The sequence below is a fragment of the Stegodyphus dumicola genome, chromosome 9, assembly GCF_044657685.1.
Source record: "Stegodyphus dumicola isolate Sdum_Otavi_A_Nest chromosome 9, ASM4465768v1".
Taxonomy (NCBI): Eukaryota; Metazoa; Arthropoda; class Arachnida; order Araneae; family Eresidae; genus Stegodyphus; species Stegodyphus dumicola.
This window is the reverse complement of record NC_140776.1, coordinates 71,785,421-71,807,734: the sequence shown is the minus strand read 5'-3', so window position 1 is coordinate 71,807,734 and position 22,314 is coordinate 71,785,421. Positions and strand designations below refer to the sequence as shown.

General features: G+C 32.1%; 1 protein-coding gene across 1 annotated transcript in view; it reads left to right on the top strand.

Annotated features, from left to right (window-relative positions):
• Positions 1 to 22,314, top strand: part of LOC118199463 (uncharacterized) — an 86,153-nt gene that overhangs the window by 2,018 nt on the left and 61,821 nt on the right. Inside the window, exons 2-3 of the mRNA XM_085823104.1 lie at positions 5,639 to 5,710; positions 15,938 to 16,009. Of these exons, the coding sequence (XP_085679230.1) occupies positions 5,639 to 5,710; positions 15,938 to 16,009 (144 nt within the window). The remainder of the gene's footprint in view (positions 1 to 5,638; positions 5,711 to 15,937; positions 16,010 to 22,314) is intronic.

Sequence of the window (22,314 nt, the reverse complement as noted above, 5' to 3'; positions counted from 1 at the left end):
CGCAATATGGTAATTTGAATTTCATTTCATTTTATAATCCGCCCAGGAAACTACTGACGGAAAGTGTTCTTTCCAAACTTCTCTCTGACACTAATAAGTATATACTAACGGGTGATCTCAACGCAAAGCACTCCGAGTGGGGGTGCCGTAAAACTAACCAAAATGGTAAGGTCCTCTATGAATTTATAAATAATCACCCAGTTGCCTTGCATGTTACTGAGGAGTATACGTATAGACCACAGAACCCAAGAAATGCAGACCTTCTTGATATTCTTCTGACAAATACCTCAATCCCTATTTATACTGAAGTAAAGCACGAATTGAGCTCTGACCATATACCGGTCATTGCTTACCTAGGCACTACTAAAGAGGCAGAAAATGAAATGATCCGCACGACTGATTGGAATAAGTTCCAGAAGTTTCTCAGTCAGAATCCGCCCATCATTGATACTCTGAACTCGCGGAAAGATATAGATGATGCAGTTGATACCCTCACTGATTCAATCAATAATGCTATTGAAAATGCCTCTAGACACGTGAGAAGAAATAATAACGCTGGCATTCTGCCACAGGAAATTAGAGAGATGATTAAGGACCGGAATAGGATGAGGAAAGTGTGGCACCTTACATGGAGCCCGCACGTTAAAAGAGATATGAACAAATTAAATAAATTAATTAAAAAGAAAATAGATGAGCATAAGAGAGATGTATGGGAAGAAAAAATTCAGAATCTTAGTCCGAATGATGGCAGTCTCTGGACGTTCATGCGTAACTTGAAAAGGCAGCGTACGTGCAATAAGCCGATTTATACTGAAAACTCTATTGCTCTCAACAATAAAGACAAATCGACGGTCCTTGCGGACCATTTAGAAGAGCAGTTCAGACCTAACATGACGCCCATGGACATTAATTTTGTCAATGAGGCATGCTACTTTGTTAGGGATTGGCTTAATGCCCACACTGCTAAGAGGTACATGGCCACTGCTACCCCCAGTGAGATCAAAGAAATCACAAAGAAGCTTAAAGTCAAAACGGCCCCTGGCATAGACGGTATTAATAATCACGCACTTAGAAATCTGCCCTGCAATGTTGTGACAAAATTCACGAGTATTATCAATGCGTGTCTTAGTCAATGCTATTTTCCCACAAAATGGAAAATCGCAAAAGTTATTTTATTGCCTAAGCCCGGCAAGGATAACACTAAGCCAGATGGGTACAGGCCCATTAGCTTGCTTCCGGGACTAGGAAAGGTCTTTGAGAGATTAATCTACAGCAGATTGAAAAACTATATTGAATTACTGCCTCCGGAACAATTTCGTTTCCGGAGAAAGCTTTCAACAACGAAGCAGCTGGTTCGGCTCGTCGAGTTTTGTGGGGATGCGCTTTACAAGAAACAAAATGTCGCCTTACTCATGCTAGACGTGGCGAAGGCATTCGACCGCGTCTGGCACGAGGGGCTTATTTATAAACTTATAAATCTCCCTATGGATAGAGAGCTGATTCAGCTAATTATGTCTTTCATCACTAATAGGAAATTCACTGTGGCTATTGGAAAGGACATCTCCAGTTTACGCACCATGAATGCAGGCGTCCCACAGGGGTCCGTTTTAGGGCCCGTCCTGTATTTATTTTATGTTCATGACTTCCCTAGGGCTCACATTGGCAGAAATTACTTTCTTGGGTGCTATGCGGACGATACGGCATTAGCCGTAAAGTCCGCAAACGCACACCATGCAATCAAGAAATTACAGGAGCTTCTACCAGTGGTAGAAAAGTGGTGTAAGACTTGGAGAATTGCTATTAATGCCAGCAAGTCGCAATTATTATTGATAAGGAGGAAAAATACACAGTTGACTATTAACAGTAAGCTCTTCTTATTCTCTGAAGATATTCCTAGAGTTAGTAAGGCGAAATATTTAGGAGTAATGCTAAATGAAAAATTAAAATGGGGAGATCATATAACAGAGGTCAGAAAAAAAATTTTCACTGTTGTAAATAGTCTCATCCCTATATTGGGTAATTATTCTAGCTTAGACCTCAGGAAAAAGAGGCTAGTTTATATCACGGCAATTAGGCCATTGATGACTTATGCGTCGCCGGCCTGGTGCACGGCTACCAAGGAGGATATAAAAAGACTTCAAATCATGCAAAACAAAGTCTTAAGGCTTATCACCCATGCTCACTTTTTTGTGAGCAATGCTACACTGCACTGTGACTTAAAACTGGACACTCTAGAAGAGCACCTGAATAAGATCAACAGGAAATTCTTCACGAAAGCTCTGAACTGTGACCATATGAGAAATTTTGATATCTTTACCTACGAAATATTGAATGAGGACGCCAAACTGCGCCCACTTGCGGCCCACCTTATCAGGGACCCGAACTTTCCCACCTAGTGCCCACCTGTAAATGATGTACCCAATGTGTTTATTAGCATTCTTAATTTTGTATTTTGCTCATTTATTGTACTGTGTATTTCTTAAATTCTCTAGTTTTATTCACATTCTACACTCATTTTATGACTCCCACTTAGTCATGCCTTTACCGGGCCGGTTACTTGCTTGTGAGCTCTTGCGTTGCTGGTCTTCCTATTCTTTATCCGTCTTTCTCCTCCTTACTGCGGACATTATGTGAAGATAGTTCTATGTTATTGTGCCCATCCGGCATAAATTTGATTGAGCCAGATAAACTACTGATCTCAGTGGTATTCTGGCTATAAGTTATCAGTCAGTCAGTCAGCTTTCCATTATTTGAAGTTCAGATTTTGAGCGTAATGTGTATTTGCCCCTCGCTCCCTATTTTAACTTCGCTAATATTTCTTTATGCTTGATCAGACAGCCTGGCTCAGTAAAAGTAGGCGGCCTGTGCAACTCTGATTAAAAATCTAGTTATAACCACGTGCAGTGTTGATAAGCCCCACGTGTTTCTGTGATTCCTATTTTCTTCTTTCTATGTATTTCTTTCTCCTGATGAGGAGGGACCTTTAGCTGCCCTCGAAATCGATTGAGTGTTTCATTATACCTCCGCTAAATATAAGGTTGTTTTTTACGATTTTGATTGTCACATTAGCGTGTTTATCTTCTAGTCTAGTTTCCATATGGTTTGTAATATTTTCCGTGAATTTAAATTTATACATTTTTTTCTAATATAAGTATTTGAAAGAAGCTCGACAAATTAGTCTTAAACTATAAGAATTCAGAAGGCAGTATTCCTTTTCCAATAATTGTTATTGTTCAGGCGGATAGAAAAGTATTTCCTATTTTTTTTTTCTTTCTTGAAAATGCATAGGTAATATTTTTGGAAATTTAAAGAAAAAAAAAAAAAAAAAAAAAAAAAAAACAATTAAAAAAAAGTAACTTCTGATATTGCTTTTTCTCTCATCATTTAAATGGTCACAATATATTAAGTGGTTATCCAGAGTTGCCTCTTGATTTAAAAGGTTTTCAAGTCGGTACTGAGAGTAATAAACTGTTTCGTATCTAGTATATACACTGCTGAAAAAAAAAATGGGACAGTTCTACATATCTGCCGTTCAACTGGGCCGATTGACGAAATTCAGACGGCGTTTTTCATGTCTCGAAAGCGCAACTTGAGATATGTGTTAGATTTATATATAGTATTCTTCTAATATAGGTATTTTGACACAAAATTGGATTTTTTCTGAATTAACATGCCAGTTTTAGTCCATATTTTGATTCTACAACTCAAATTATGCCAAACTGCCAAGTTTTGTAAAAATTACTTGTAGGTTTTAAAATATTAGCTCTCAAAATTTTAGCTCCTCAATGTTAATTGAACTTGATACATATTTATTATTATTTCTTTTTTTATTATACTTGCTAGATTCCTTCTTCCAGAATACTAAATTTAGGCTTAATCCAAATATAATTCGCACATTTTTTATGATTTAGCTTTAAAATTTGTATTTTTAAATATTCTTTATAATTTTTTCGGAAAAACATTTCATTATAACCTATAAAATTTTTAACCTCTTCTTAAAGTAGATGTATTTCGAGGCATATCTGCAAAAAATTAGAGTTTTTTATTAAAAATTTTCTAAAATGTACGTGAATTTACATATTGGAGCGTTTTGAAATTTGACATCTTTTTTTTTTTTTTTGACTGATAATAAAGCCAAACGATAATACGCACTTTGTTAAAATTTTTTGAAAGTATGAACGATGACTTTTTTCCGTTCGCCTACAATGAAAAAATAAAATAAAAATAGATTGCAATAAATTAAGAAGTTCGCCAAGTAAATTATTCTTGGCGAAAAATGAAAAAAAATAAGTCAAGATAAATTTTTGAATTTCTCTGTAAATTTTGTACCATATTTTAGAAAATTTAATACATAGGCATAATTTGAGTCGTAGAACCAAAATATCCAAAACCATTGGCATGCCATTTCAGAAAAGTCCGGTTTTGTCAAAATACCTATGCTAGAATGATGCTATATATAAATCTAATATATATCCTAAGCCGCGCTTTCGAGGCATGAAAAACGCAATTTGAATTTCGTCAATTGGCCCGCCAGAACTGGAGGTATAGAACTGTCCCATATTTCCGCAGTTTACGTAATATGCGGCAAAAACAATTTATGATTTTAATTTGGAAGAGGAAAAGATATTTTCTTGTAACGAATGATATAAATCTCCAGCCGACAAGTCCTTTGACCTTTGAAACAGATCGTCATGAGCTGGCTTCCTCTCCATTTCCGCATTTAATGTTCAAATCTTAATTATTAAATAAAAAGATATTTTTACAACGAAATTCTATTTATTCGATAGCCAATAAAAATACCTTTCTAGCAGTGCCACATTTCCTTTGCGTAAATAAAGTGATAAGGGCATTTCTATTATAAAAATGACACTTAGAACTATATGAAACTATGCAAACACTGAAATGTTTCACTCTGCATTAAGTATGAACAGACAGAATCTACACTATTTTCACTGTTTCTAAAAATCATGGACAAATCTCATTACAGAAAAACTTACATATTTCAAAAATTAGACAATTCATAGAACGCATGGTAATATGTAAAATGACAAAGAAAAAGATTTAAAAAGGGGTATTTTCCGTATTAATATATGAATGACAACAACCAATTTGAGAAATTACTTAGGAATAGGAAATATATCTAATAACCTCCAAATAGCAATACATACCTGGCCATTCCGTGTACGTTACTGTTTCCTGTTGAAGATATTCTTCCACTATACAAGCTCTGGGTGGTTTAATTAATTACAGTCCAAAAACTTCGCGGACGAAACTTTGCGGAGAAAACAACGCAAGGCGTAAACGTCGTGGTACAAAACATTTTGGGAGAAAAGAAAGCAAAGAGAAAACATCGTGGTACAAAATATCGTGGTCGAAAACAAAGCGGTTCAAAAACTTCGCAGTTTAAAAACCTGTTCTCTGTAAAATATAATCTTTTTACAGAAGTCTTTTTACAGTGAATTTATTAAATAGATTCGAATACGTCACTCATGCTATAAATTGTTCTTAATTTATGAAAAACTAAATTATTTTAGGTAATATCCAATCTCATGCTTTATGTTAATGCATTACAAATATATTTCAAAGATGAGAAGAAAATGTTATACGCTTTTTATTTTTCCTCTCTCTTCTTCTGTAGGTGGCTAGATGAAAATGAACTTCTAACCATACCTGAAGGAGTCTTCCGAGAGCTCAGCAATCTGGAGACGTTGTAAGTGTTTCAGAATGTGTATCATTTTAAAACACCACAGTTGTAAACAAAGATTTTGCATAATGTACTGCATTTTGAAATACACTAACAATAGCTTCATGGTCTAGTATTTGTTCATGATGAATGTGAAAAGTATCTATGCTTAAATACTGACTCAAAGTTCTTTCAAAAATTAGCACTTATTAACTTTGAGACATTTTTTGTTCCCCAAAATTCCAGTACTGCTGTAAAATGTGTTTCATCTGAAATATTATTCAGTGCCTTATTTCGTATTAGATCCGCCTTCAGCTCAGAGATTAGATTCCATAAACACTGTTTTTTCCCATGGGGTTCAATTTTACTGTCGTTTTGAGACTATTCCTCATTTCGCATGTGATTATGCAGTGAATATGTATAATATATATGTTGTTAAACCAGAGCAGCTGCAGGACCTTAAGACTTACCTTAACGGTCATAAGCATAGCATAGAGATTAATTTAGATCTGATAATTAACGAAAGATAAAATTATTTTGTTCATCCTGTTTGAAAACGGTCAGATTCATTTTAGTGGAGTTGACTGCTTAATCTCAAGATTCGTTTTAAAATCAAATGCACCTCATATAAATTACGTTTCAGAGAACGACATCAATCGAAATTAATTTAAAATTGCATCAGTCTCATATTACAAACAACTGATTAATTCGTTAATGAAACTCCGCGAACAAAATGATGTAAACAATGGAGAATATGAGGCATTGATTGCAGTTTTATTAGAAGGAGGACATATTACAGGAAATATCAACTAGATTTCAAAGCATTTATAGCTACATCATACGTAGTTAAATAAAAATTTCTTAAAAACTTACAAATGAAGTGTAAATATGGAGGATAATATATACAGTATAATGTACACATTTTATGAATTTGTAAAATTTAATGTTTCATATGAACTTATTCATTGTTTATTCATATTTTAAACTATAACATTATCAAGATTTTCATATGAACTGCATTTACACTTACGAATATTTTGTGGTAATGTTTGTCATAAATAATGATGAGAAACGAAAATATGAGAGGTTCACTATTTCTGAAGGAAAAGGATTTCTTGATTGCGGGTGTAATGGCACATAACTTCACAGGGTTATAATGCAGCAAATTTGGTAATTAAGAGTCCAACCTAATAAAATAAAATTTAAAGAAAAAGATACAATACAATATTCTGATAAAAATTCAGCGATATGGTGATGAAAGGATGAACAGAGTGAAAACAGTCACATTATATACTAAATGCTTATAAAGATAATTGCTGTTTGTAAAGTTAAATTTATAAAGAATCAAAGAATGGAAAATTTGGTAAAAATACGGATGATCAACACAGAGTTTGAAATGAAAGGGGTTAGTAGTTGTTGTTGTCATCAGATAAAAGACTTTTCCTTTTTTAATACTTAAAGCCTCAGAAACTTCGAAATTATTTGACGTGCTAAAATTTAGAGTCATATTTCTCAATTTATCTTACAATGAACGTTTATTATAACGTAGATCATTTTCGAATCTTAGCAAGGCCATTCGGGAAAATGCGACATGAAAGGAAATATGCATTTCACTTTTACAAATGACAAACAGTATTCGTTTTTTAATTAAAAGAAAAAAAATAATAAAAAGTTTTTCACCGAAATATATCCTTATAGAACATTGTATCTTCACACAGAAACAGATAGAAAATAATTTTCATTTTATTTAATTTCAAAATGTTCATTATTTATTTATTTTTACATATTTTTTATTTTGCAAAATATATTTTTCTATCAACACGATTCAATAAATGTTTTTTTTTTTTTTTTTGAACATTCAGGAGAAAATATTTTTCGCTCTTTAACTGGCCTTGCAAAGAATACCTGAAGCCTCTAGTTCAAATTACAGAAGTTCATGAATTAAATTATGATTCTAAAAATCCTTCATAAATTAAATGTAGTCTTTTGTATGTCTTCCATTTAACGCTAAAAAATTGGTAAAATATGCGTAAAAAGATTTAATTGAATATCTTCCCTTTTTTTCCTATCTGTATATCATGTTTGTGAATTACATTGAAAACAAGGTTGTAGGATTTTCCACTGTGTAATTCTAAGTTAACGTTGAAAGTGAAGAATCTTAAGAACTGATAAGCCAATAATCGTTTGAGTTCATGTAACAGGAAACAACAAGACGGAAGGGTAAAATAACCCTTTATTATTCAAATAAGATTTAACAGAACTCCGTCTTGGAGTTGTACAATAAAGCCGACACTTGGACTTGAACCTAAGAAACTAAGAATTAAACTAAACTAATCTTAACCAAAGAGATGTAGCCAGAGCTGTCAAAATTCTAACAGAGTTGGCCCCTTAACGCTAATTGACTGCGAAGCTATCAAGGGCCTAAAGTACAACCGAGCGTAATAATAACTTACGAGAGAGTAGACTTAAAAGGCGGACGCATGCAGCCAGAATATCAGGTATCTCTCTCTCTCTCAGACAGTAGATCTTCGCAGTTACATACTTATCTTCTTCATTAGCATTCAGACGTGATTCTAAAACAACGTTCTGGCCGGAAGTGGTAAGCTGAAGTTAAGAAGCGATAGGAAAGGAAGTTTAACTCAAAATGTAACTATTAATAAAATTAACGTAATTCTTACAAGGTTATGAGAAACAAAAGTCTTTTTCTTCCAAGTAGGGTTTATGGGTGTAATCTTATTTGAAATCTGATTTAAAGGTTCCTTGTTCCTTTTATTTTTAGAAAGGCTGCTTTAATTGGTAAATGTGGTTCAGTTGCGTTTAAATATGATGACATGTTCATTTGTGTTGTTGAATTATGTTTAGACATGATTGAATTTCAGTTCATTGTTAACTGCAGATAGTTCGCAAGCATATTTTTTATACAGGTGCATTGCAAAAACTATTATAACCAAAACTACTATAAACAAAAGACTCACTTGGTCTTTAAAAATAGTTTTAATTGACAAAACACAATTAAGATAAAACATTACAATTAAAAGCGTTATAATTACACATTTAAGTTACAAAAAAAAATCTCGGAGAAACAGCATGCTTAATTCATGACTCAAGTGCACCGACTGAAGGCTATTATCTTTTTAGGCCGATGTTTCTTCCGGAAGCCGCTAGGTGTCGTTCATTGAGCTGTGGGGTTACATCGTAACATTTTTAAAAATATAATTGACTGCTTGGTTATTTTTGCGGAAATTTCTTCAGGATCTGAAGGTCTAAAATAATTATTGTGTAAGATGCATCTAAGCACATTATAATATGTGATTAACATATCTGATGGATATTTATGAACACTACACTGTTTTCCCCTCTCTGTTGAAGAAAGAGTAAATAATTAGGCAACAAATTAAAATTTTCCCTTGATTTTGATTAGTATACTGTAATACTGTTTTGTAACCGTTTTTCTATAAACGCAAAGGCCGGCAAGTTCTAAAAGTGTATGATTTTAAAAGAGTTCAGGAATAGTTACAAAGAAAATATAAACCAAAACAGAACATACACCAAAGCTGAACACCTAACATTTAGATTTAATGTTCGAGTCACGGAAACATATACAGGCGGGAGAGGACAGATAAGATCGAGGTGTACATGATCAAAACTCTGCGACTGGTCTGAAAATTTTCCTTTTGGATATTTTGTATGAAGAGTAATTTTTGCGTTCTGGTATGGTGTGCAGTTTCTAGACCAGATGGTGCAATCTTTACGGATGGAGGACTGAATAAATTAACATTGAATTAACTTTCATGTTCTACGATTCAAAGATGGTATATATTATATAACAATGCAAAGATTTTTCTTGTGAAATTCTCAGGGATATAGACTGGAGGAGTACCCGTTGATAGATCACAATAAATAGGTATTTCACTTTCTGGTATATGATTTTCTTAAATTACAAAAACCTTGGAATTATTTATTAAATATTTTTATCTCTTAATCGGTTGGTTGAGCTTGAGAAACTTCATTGTAACCTATGGGGACTGGTATGGCTATATTACTTAGACTTTAAAGTGCATTCTGTTGTTATATATTCTGATCCATTTATGTAATGAGTGCAGGTGGTAAATTCGAAACAAACTCTAATTACTTAGCCTGTCTTAGGGAACATTTATCCGAACATTTCCGGAAAGCATATGTAAGTGGCTTGTTTAAACATTTTGGCTTAAGGGTAATTTAAAATAGGTTACTAACTTACTTCTAACGGCATACTTCTAACGGCAAGGATTTGGTTCCATCCCTAGTAAATAAGTGCCCTAAGAAAGGAATATCTGATGCAGCAAAAAACCACAGAGAGACATTTTTGGTTAAGCCATATGTATTTAGCTTTTACAGCACGATTCGTAAATGAGCTTTACCTTCTTCTTCGATATTACTAAATATTAAAATGCCATATAAGTAGAAAATACAACAGAATTAGAGATCACCGGGGATTTTATTCGTAAGCCTTTGGAACGTCTGCACAACTCCACATAACTAAAAAATTTAGGTACGGGAATTAGTACAACCTAGATAGAACGCAATCCGTTTTTTTTTTTTTTAACTGGTAAATAAAAATTTGCTCGAACAATGTCTAATTTTGAAAAAAAAAAAAAAAATTAATGGTGTTATTGAGGAGAGTACTGGAAATATCTTGGATGTGGGTATAGGGTAACGTGTCCGGTACTGTATAGACATTTAATCTTTTATAGTCCACAACAGGACGAATTCTCCCTGAACGTTTTGAGACCCGCGAGGACTGTGGGGATTTAGACGGTCTGTATATGCCTTGGTAGGACATAAACTGGAATCCTTTTTTAAGTGTTTTGTAGAATTCTTGATTCAGTTACCTAGGATTACTATGAATTGAAGCACCAATTGTCTCAACTTGGTTTACAGTGTAATGTTTGACTGTTTTACCCAGGTGTTAAATCTCAGAATGCTGTTAAATCTTATAAGAATTTTTTTACTCCAGAAATTTTTTTTAATTCTAGAAATTTTTTAATATTCTGTAAAGTAGTAAAGCGCCGGATATATGTTTCATAGGAAAATAGTTTAGAGATTTGGAAATGGGCCTATGGGTAAACTTAATGATTTTATCGATACGTCTGCGTCGTTTAAGATATATTAAGAGATTAAAATGCTGTAAAAACAGTTGATATTATAGGAACAAGAAAAGTAGCAATAAAAAATTTCCAAGTAAAATTTCAGCTATATCCACATTCATTAATTTTGATCCATAAGTTGAAATTTTGAATTTTTGAGATTGAAGAGAATCGTGTTTTTGACTTTTTCGGGGTGGTGTAATGCAAGGAAGGAAATAAATACCAGATTCAGAATAAAATAAATATTTCCAATTACCTTTCTTGTCATAAACATGCAAACGACATGATTGTTCGATTGTCGATATATTTTGTGCGGCAGACACTATTGCGAGTTTCCCTGATCAGTGCTTTTAAAATAGGAACAGTGTTTATGGTATTTTCGTGATTTTTTTTCCAAACCACGTGTGATAATAACAATGATATCCCCTGCGATTCCGCGAGAAAATGCGCCGCGCATGGAAGTTTCGTTGAAAATTACCTCGGCTCCTGGAATAGGAATTTCATTCCACTTTATTTAGTTGGAGCAGCAAGCTTAGATCTAAATGCGTCGATTTCGCCTAGTAGAATGAGGTATCCGTTATTTTCAGCAGTAATAGCCGAAGGCACAAACGTTATTGCTTATCGTAGCAATGCAGACTTCTGAAATCTTGTCTATCGTTTTCGTTAAGTTATCTACCATTTCCAAGCTCTTAGACAAAATAGCACGCATTTCCTCTGAAAGTTTTGGAGCCACGAAGTTTTGAGAAAATCGACGGTAATGCACTTTTTTCCCAGTTCTTTGTTTTTTTCTCAATAAAAAGGTCGTTTTATCTTCATATGAATATAACTGAATTAATCGAATCAGAAAATTCTTCTATGATTCTAGGTTTTAATGTGGGGCATCTTCTTATCGGGCGGCGTGAGTAAAATATCAGATACCTCAAAAATGTCTCAGATTCATTTGAAGCAATAAGAGTGGAATATAGCGATATCAGGATTAACTTTAGAACAGCGGGAAATTTCTTTCAACTTCTGTAAACTACAATTCGATTTTATTGCTCGAAAATGGTGGAATTTTCAACGCGAGGTGAGATACTTACGAATCGGTAATCGGGGAAGAATTTTCACTGCTAGTTCAATAAAAGCATTTCATATACAATATAAAGCGCTGGGAAGTAAGTAATGCAGGAATACCAAAGAATAAATAATCTCTACATATAATAAAAGAAAGAGTCTGCTGTCTGTGTGTGTCTTTCGTTCGCGCCGAGCGTAAGCTAATAGACCCACGGCTACGAAATTTGGTACATAGGTGCATCTAGACAAGAGCCAGTGCACCTCGAAGCGATTTTTTCGAAATTCAAATTAGAATTTTTTTAATTTTATGTTTTGTTACGAAATCGTGTAATTTTGAGACATAATGGGCTATAGGAAATCAAGATTTTACTCTACACACTCCATTTTCATATCGTCATGAAACGTAGGCACTTAGCTATTTTACGAACTTAAAATAAAATTCCTGTTTCAATAAATCGATTTAATACGAATTTATTTAACAAAGGGAGCATAACACCTTTTCAACGGGATTTTTTCTAAAAAGGTTTATTTTTTAAAATGTGCAGTTTACTTTTCTTTGATTTTTGGACACGTTAAACTTTTATCCTTTATTTTTCCTTGATTTTTGGACACGTTAAACTTTCATCCTTGCGACTGCTTTTACAAAAAGAATTTTCGAAAAATTATAAAATTTTGTATTTTTAAAAATTTTCTTAAATGAAGCTTCCGAGTACACTTTTCACATTTCACATCTTTAAAAATGTGATTTTGGCAACAGTTTTCCTGTCTTATTGTTGTTGATAGATTTTTGATGAAATCGTATCATTTTGAATAGTTTCATTCTTTTAGAAATATAGGTTTGGCAACAATTTTTCATCGTATTTCTTATGTCACTGTTTTTAAGAGATTGGCATATTTCATTGTCATTTTTATATATATAAATATGACTATATATTTATTGATGTTTTTTTCTTTTTTTTTCTTTTTTTTTTTTTGATAACGTTGTTCTGCAGAGTAAATTCTGCTCGGAATTTTATGTTTTTTTAGTTGCTTTCATGTTATTGTTTTCTTATTTCACTCTTTGTAAGATATTGAAAAGTTTTGCACGATTTTGTTCCTCCAACGGAAGATTGGTTAATTTTTTTATTAGGATAATTAATATTTGTCTTAAGGGATATAGCTTATTTCATTGTAATTTTTTTCTCTTGAAAATAAGATAAAATATCATTAATTATACTTTGCTTTTCAGAATTTTTTGTATTCTTTTATGTTATTTATTGCTCATTTCACTGTTTGTAAGATTTTGAAAAGTTTTGAGTGATAATGATTTTTTAGGAAGCAAAGTTCTTAACCTCCTTTATACCATTTGAGTTGTTAAGATTTTGCAAAGGGAAGTTGGTTAATTTATTTATTAAGATAATTAATATTTGTGTTAAAGGATATTGCTTATTTCATTGTAATTTTGTCATACGTAATAACTTTTTTTATGAAGTTGTTCTGCAGAGTAAAATTCTACGCAGTTTTTAAATTTAACGTTTGGTGTCCGCTTCAGCCATTTTTCTGGTACATTTAAAAGCCAGACGAAGGCTGGCAGCGAAGCTGCTAGTTAAGATTATAAAAATATGTTAACATACAGATACACTAAGAAAAGAGACATGTAAATATTTTAGCAATTTATATCTCTTTACAGAGAGAAAAAGAAAAGAAAAATCCTTGTCATAGATCCTTGTCGTTGAGAGTCCTTCTATAAGTAATCCAGAATGCTTCTACCACATGTTCAGACATATTCATTCCTATTATTAGTTTTTTAAATAATCAAACGTTTAAGTATATTTTAGTAGACAGGAGAATTTTTCGGTGCATTTCGGCTAGACTTTGCGTATCTCGAAAAGATTAAGACAGATTTCACTAGTCGCCAGAGTAGCCAGTGCAAAAATAAGTAAGGTTAAATACGTAACTTTATCAAGTAAAAATTATCAAGAAGTAAATTTACCAAATCCGTTAACTGATGCCAGCCATAAAGTTAACAATTAATTCTTGACAGTTTGAATTGTTGAAGTCGTCCCGAGAATAGATCTACAAGGTTGTTGTGATAATGGTTTTTCGCGAAATGGGGAAAGTTGTTCAACTGGGAAAAATTATTTATTCCCGAGTTGTCTATGTGCTGCCGCCGCACACAGCAGAAAACAAACTTGGTAATCAAAATGCCCAAGTTTGTAACTGGCTGCGTTTGCATTCAATTTAGATATAGAGCAGTCTCTCGTGTCACTGGCATGGAACAGGGAACGGCGTCTATGATTATTCTAAAACCACGATTAATCATTAGCATTTAAAAAAGGAAAGAAGAATAATGCATATTATAATTAACCGAAAATACTATTATCAATTTGCTTGTATTTCCAAGCAGTTTGATCTGGAAATTAAGTCCATTTGATAATGTAAATCAAGTCAGCATTCAAAACAAGAGCACACTTCAAAATAGAAATAACAATACTAATTCAGAAGTCAAACAACAAATCAGCGTTATATTTACAAAATTTTCACAGGACTAGATGGTTTTACCGAACCACCATCTTCAGCTGCAAAACTGCAAATGAACCAGATAGGAAATAATGATTAGATAAGATAAGAAAGCCTGGACAAGAATAAGCAAGTGGCGCCATCTGTTGGTGAAAACAGAACTAAAACATAATTTCTTTAAAGGCCGAAGGCAAATTCGGATGGGAATTAGGATCGTTAACTAGAACAGAAAGATTTTTATGAATGTGAAATGCCTCTAGAAAATCCAGTTCTCCAATGGAAGATGTTTTTTGAATAATTTTGGCAGCAGAAAAACTGAAAATGTGGTTTTCGGACCAACAATGTTGAGCAACAGAAGACTTCTCTGTTTCCTTTTTTCTAACATATGCTTCATGTTCCTTGACGCCACTTGCTTATTCTTGTCCAGGCTTTCTTATCTTATATAATCATTATTTCCTATCTGGTTCATTTGCGGTTTTGCAGCTGAAGATGATGGTTCGGTAAAACCATCGAAACTAGTCCTGTGAAAATTTTGTAAATATAACGCTGATTTTTGTTGTTTGACTTCTGAATTAGTATTTATTCGGCGTGTTATTGTGTCTTAATTAGAAATAACAATGTTTTTGTTTACATTAGTCTGGTATATCAGTTCGAATCAATGGGGGAAAAAGATTTATTGCTATATCTTTACAATGTAATTTGCCTCACCTGCGTCCGAATGATTAAGACTGCTGAATGCTAGTAGTTGGACACACGTTCGATTTCAAGCAAAAGGTGTGGGGCTCCATGGTTGATTTCCAACACAATCCGCATGTGCTGTATGAATACAGCCAGTTTTCCTTAGAAAGTCATCAACGAAGGCAAGATTTCTTTTCCAAAAGAATTATTTTTACACTTAATTTAGTTTTAATGCAAAATTTGCCTTGAGTAATCATAAAATCTTTAATAATTCTGCAGCAAATAAGTCAAACAAATTTCTTCTGCATTAGGACCAATAAGAAAATCCATTTCCTTTAAAAATAGATTTCTTTACTTATTCATTTGGTTTAAAGGTAAGTAAAATATGTTAAATAATTACTGTAATTTTACAATCATACCCAAAATTAAAAGAAAATGCTTACCTAGCACCAACGTTACACTCACAAATAAAAAAAAATAAAAGTTATATTTATATTTACATGAACTCGGATAATATCAATAAGAATTGTAAAGAATGTAAATATTATGAAAAAATTAAATGCAATTTAAGATTGGATATAGAAACGAAAAATAATTAAATTACCTTAGTGCACTTTCCTTACATGGAAGAGAAACACATCAAATAAAAATGCAAAGTAGACTCTTCTACAGAAGTTTTCCTACGTTAGAAAGTTTCCTCTCGAAATCCACCACAACAATCTAATGTTGCATTTCAGTGGTAATTTTGCAATTTCTTCACTTAGGCAATTTTTAAAGCGAATTTAAGAGAAAGACGAATACTGAAATGTTATTCTATCAGTATCTTACTTTATTTATTGAGTAATAGACAATTTTTAGAATGAAAACTATTATTAAAATCGTTAATATTTTATTTTAGGTCAATGAATAGAAATCATTTGATCGCTGTAGATGCGAAAACCTTAGAAGGTCTTTCAAAGCTTACCACTTTGTAAGTATAAATATTTTGTGTCTAGAAAGAAACAAAATACATCTTCTTATTTCTCTACAGATTTTCCTTCAAGAAAAATTACTTGCATGATTTTAAGAGCTGCTAGAGCATAGAAATACATAAAGCATATGGTTTGGATCTTTAATTTTCTACTTGAGTTTAGGCAAATATTTCTATTTAAAAATAAACTAAAAGTTTTTAGTAAACAGGGAACATGTTTTCATGTATTAAATCTAGTACATTTTCCCTAAAGTCCGAGTTTCTTGTAATGTGAATCATTTTTAGTTACGGAACAAAATATGTATTCTATTTATTACAAATATGTGTTCTGTTTGCATTTTTTTAGATCACGGGACAAATACTAAGGCTTAATAGAGTGCTCTTTGCGTCTTATATTTTTTATTGAATTATATATCTAAAAAATTTTTATGTATGAAATCTCTCCTTATTTTGGTTTGTTTAAAAAGCGAGTTCCATTCAAACGTACATCATTTATTTGTTTTTATCTTTCCAGTGATGATTACCAAAAAAAAAAAAAAAAAATAAGGGAAACACGCCGGAAAAATTTACCAATTTTTTAAAACAAAATAATAAATGCATTTCAAAAAACATTTTTGTCATTAAATTTAAGAAGTGTATTTAAAAATTTGTTTTGTTAGTATTTTAAAGACATTTTTACTTAATGGCAACAACCAATCCTGTCATCCCTTAGATTTTTTCACCAAACTGTGCTTTAAGCCAATTTCTGCTCACCGCAGGACAATATCCAGCTTTCTTCTATATTTATTATTTAATTTTCTTCTACAATATATTGTAAACCTTCCCACACGTGTTTTAAAAATATAAATTTTACCGTGCATCATTTAATAGACGTAAAAGCATGGAATTCAGCCATCATTCTGGTCTCTAATAAAAGAACTTTTAAGTCAAAATTTTCTAGAATTTATAGTCCAAGTTTATATCTATTCTTCTCTTAAGTACTAGTTCTTCTTCAGCCTGATTTTGTATTCATATCATTCACTACAATAACTAACTGAACCAAAAAACAAGCAATCTACATTTTAGGAAACATTTAGTTACTAGTACCGAAGTTTATTGTCTCACAATGTGATCTTCCCATATAGAAGTCATGTCGTTGAATTAACGCCTACTTGGGCAGCAAATGAAACTCTGAAAAATTCTTCGCGTTGTAAAAAATTAAATAAATTAATTAAACCTAGTACCTGTTCCCTGAAGCCCTAGTTTCTTGTAATGTAAATCATTTTTATTTATGCATTATTGAGTTGTTATTACTAATTTAGTAAAACTGTATATAACAGAAATTCACTCAAGTATCTGAAATCGAAAAGTAATATTTATGTATTTCAAATAGTTTTTTTCTCGTTTCAAAAAGCTGGAAACGTTGTATTTCGTAAACTTGCTATACCTCATTTTTAATTCTAGCTACTGTAGCTGCTAACAGGTAACTAATATTTTAATCAAAAGTACTTTGTGGATTGCGTTCATTTGAAATGCCAGTTTTAGTAGTTGTAGTCATCGATAAGTAGGTTAGGCTGAGCTTGTTACTACTTCAAATCACTGAAGAAAATTTGAAACGACAAAATAAGTAAATAACTGATTAAATACTTATATTACTTTAACGAAATAACTTGTAAATCTGAAAAAACAGATGATGAATGGAATGTTTGAAGACAGGAAGAAAGTATTTAGCGATGGAAGCAGTATTTTATTAGTTGTGTTCATGCATCAGGAAGCAGATAAAATCATGAAAATAAATCCAAACCTAGGAAAAAAAAAATTAAGACTTCCACGGGGCATCCCTCCCTTTCGGTGCCTAAGGGCGGAGCATGTAATAAGTAAAAAAAAAAAACTAAAAATTACTCCGTATAGAAAGAAAACATTTCTGAATAGCAGATTATTCGACATTGTGTTAACACGAATAGATGACGAATGATCTTATTAACTATCTCTCATGAATCTTTATGCTTCAAAATATTACACCGTAAATTTATAATTAACGGTTAGTAATTAGTTTTACTATTTACATTGGTCACATATCCGTGTTGTGCACGTGCTTTACCCATTAATTTAAAATTTCATTTCATATTCATTCTAGTAATAGTTAAATTTGTCAACAGAATTCTTAAAAGTGCTATTCTTTGCGAGCTCAATAATTGATTTCAGAGTTTCACTTTATTATCCTCCTTGGATGTCTGAAGCACTAAAATTTCAATAATTCACCAGATAGATTTCAAACGAGATGTCTTCTGTAGTGAATGTTTAGCTTAATTGTTAACCTTACCGATAATTAGTTACTGAGGGAAAAGAGTTTCTGAGAACTCCACAAATAATACCCCTGAAGTTTATTTCTTTTATAAAATTATTGAAATATCAATCGAATTATTTATTTGAATAAGTGTAAAGTGTGTCCAAACTCTTCTTCAGTTTTGCATCTGCAATATAGCATTTCCACTAGATACGGATCTTTCATATTTCTGCTTTCTCTAATACAAGCAATATTATCATTAATCGATTTACCTTTCCCAACATCTCTCTGTAAATTTTATTTAAATACATTTTTTAGGTCAGTCTCCTTTAAAACTATAAAAGTTCGTCCATGAAATAGTTCAGACTTCTGCAGTAATATATCAATTACTTACCTACTTTTATTTAATAGCATCTTCTTCCTCATCTTTTACTGGTAAATAGCTCGTTTCGGTTTTAGCGTCAATCACAAAGAAATGTAATGCATTTTTAATAACGGAAAATGTTTCTTTTTAAATTTTGGAATATTAGCAGCATGTGCTTTTAATGATTCACAAACGTAAGTTTCAATTGTCTCAAATTTTGGTAAACGAAGAGACTCTATTATGCTTTTTCTTCTCGAGTTAAAATTTTGGCCGTAAGCTGAAAATTTCTTAGGTGTTTTTAAATACATATAAAGGAGAAATATTTTTAAATTATATTTATATTTTATTGTATAGCAAAATCGTTGTAACTAGGCAAACAGTTTTTTATTACATAGCAAGTGAATGTATAATTTTATTTCAATTTGCTTTCCTTGCTGAATTATGAAATTTATCATATTGGAAAATAACATTTATTGAAGAAAATCTGAGTTTTGCTCTTAGCAGTTACGAAGACTTATTGGACATTTTAACATTGCGCTGTTGCAATCAAGTTTATCTCCCATTTACGATTTGATGCTTATAATGAAAATTGTCTAGAGCAGCCAACTTCAATCGGTGGTATGCGTACCACTTATGCAAAGAAACAGAGTATTTTTAACTATTAAATTCAAAAATTGAATTGAGTTTTTTCTAACACTCGTAAATTTATGTGATCTGAACTTACTTCAAGGTCAATAGCCGCTCATAGATTTTAGCAAAATGATCCGTTGTTATTTTCACAAATATTCTCTTAGCCATATACATATCAAAATTTGTCATAAATGATTATTTTGAAAGGAGCATTAGAAATGGATGTCGTATTTAACAGGAAATAAAGATAAGCTCCTTTAAAAAGATCATAGTATCTCATTAATTCATTCATTGATCGATTTATTAACATGCCTATACATTATCTCGCCACCATTTCTAGACTCATAGTGCTCTATTTTCAGTTACTCGTAGAATAATTTTTTTACATAGATTTGCTGTCTCTAACAGCAGGTATTTTGTCTTCTTGCTGCTTTGTATTCCTTACTTTTCTACGGGATTTGAGAATATCGTCTTTTGTTTTTGAAGAACTCGTAATATATTGAGCATTTAAATATTTGTGAAAATAATGAAAAGAAACAAGGTTTTCAAAATGGAAAAATGTCTAAGATTGACTAAGCAGAAAAGCGATGATTCACAGATAATGGATTCAGGACAATCTACTAGCGCTAAGCATATTGAAAAGAAGAGAAAAATTGTTCGTAGAAAATATAATGAAAGTTATTCATCATTTGGGTTTACTTGGAATGGGGATGGATTGTACCCTAAAACTCAACGTGTTGTTTACGGTGGGCTATTTATTATTCAATATATGAAACCATCGTTTCTTAAAAGACATCTTGTTGTTGTTGTTGCTTATGCTCACTTGTCTGACGTAATCAGCCCAAGCCCACAAAATACCTCGTGGCAAGGAGCGCTCGATTACGCCTGCCGTTGGCGACAGCCTTGAGCACCATTCAGGTTACAGTGCAATTTGGCTCAGTTCCGTCCCCCCCCCCCCAATTTTGATGGAAAGCATCACTGGGAGGACGGGACAGAGGGTCTCCCCCCTTTTCCCTTCCAACAAACCACATGAGATGGCATATTTAAAGTGCCGCCATGTTGCACCGACACTATACATTTACAAACATCCATGCCTTCTCCGGGATTCGAACCCGGGCGCTTCGGCACAGCAATCAGCGACGCTAAGCACTATACCGGCAGGGTGGCTAAAAGAAATCGTAAATCTAAGTATGCTAATCTAAAAGACAAATCTGAAGAGTGTTTTAAAAGGAAATTATCGGAGCTCAAAAATAGTAAACAAGTAATGAAAGGTTTTCATTATTTCAAGTGAAAAAGCTTTGGAAGCTAGTTACCTAGTAAGCCTGAGAATTCTCAAGACTGGTCAGGCTCATACTATTGCAAAAAACCTTATATTACCAGCAGCTAAAGTTATCGTTTTAACATACTCATCCAAAAAGCGGCTAATGAATTTAATAATATTTTGTTATCAAATAATAAAGTATAAGTCGACGAATTCATGAAATGGCAGAATCCATAGATGAGACATTTATTCAAAAAATAAAAAACAGTGAATATTTCGCATTGCAATTGGATGAAAGTACTGATAGAACGAACTTTAATCAATTTATTAGTTTATATACGTTTCGAAGAAGATAAACGAACTGCCGAAGAGAATTTATTTTGTGAATTTCTTCGTGATAGAGCAACTGCAAGCGAAATGTTCAAAGTAATTGACAATTTTATGTCTGAGAATGATATTCCTTGGAATAATTGAGAATAATATTCCTTGGAGCAACTGCAAGCAAAATGTTCAAAGTAATTGACAATTTTATGTCTGAGAATGATATTCCTTGGAATAATTGCATTGTCATATGCAGTTACAGAGGTTGGGTTTTAATATGAAAATATTCCGGTGTTATTTCTCAAAGAAAGAAAGTCGCACTTGAAACTAAATTTATTCACTGTTCCATTCATCGTGAAGCTACAGTTACCAAAACGATCTCCAAAAACCTAAAATTCGTTTTCAATTAAGCTGTGAAAATTGTTAATTTTAAAAAAGGGCCAAGATTTAAATTCAAGAATATTTATAATTTTATGCCAAGAGATGGGTAGTGACCCAAAAAGGCTTTTTTTATATCCCAATGTAAAGTGGTTATCCAAAGGCAAAGTCTTTTTGAGCTTCGATCAGAAATTAAAATTTTCCTCTGTCATTGAACATTTGAATTTCAAAATTCTTTATTTAGTTAATTATGGTTGGCGCGTTTAGGATAGCTGATATTTTTGGAAAATTAAATTAATTAAATTAAGGATTACAAGGACAAAGTGTTAATTTGTATACCATTAGAGATAAAATAAATGCAATGATAAAAAAAAAACTTGAGCTAATTATCAAAGATTTGGATAATAAAATATTTTTTTTCTTTTTACCACTTTAGAAAGTTCTCTAACTGAAACTAATTTGAAAATAAAAGAAGAATTAGAATCCGACATTAACAATCCTTGTTTTTCATTGATAAATAATTTCATCATATATTTTCCCTAGGATTACAGCAAAGAAAATTGGATAAAATCCATTTTGTTGAAATGTACCTGAAATTTTATCTCGTGAAAATTTCCTGTGTTCGAGGCTGAACCGAAAAAAAGAATTTAAAGGCATTTAAAATAAAGCTATAAATAAAGCTTGCCGTTCTACATAATGTTTTGTGTGAAGAAAGCTTTTCTTTTATGTTATATCTGAAAATAAATACAGAACAAAATTAAAAATGGATCCTAATTTTCGGCCTAATTAAATAAGGTCAGGCATAACGAAAATGATCTCTTTTAAACAGGCCCAAATTTCACACTAAATTTTAGCATTGAAGTATTATAACTTAAATTTTGCTAATTAAAATGGTAACCCATTTTTAATATATCTTTATGTGTGCATATTTAATACAAATAGACAATAGGTTCTGCATTTGAATTTATATCTATATTTTTTAATATTTCTATCGAGAAACTTAAAAATACCCATTGTAAGATGTTCTGATGGTATTGAAGTTTTTCAAATTTTGCGTAGATGGTAAAAGGTTGAGAATCGGTGGT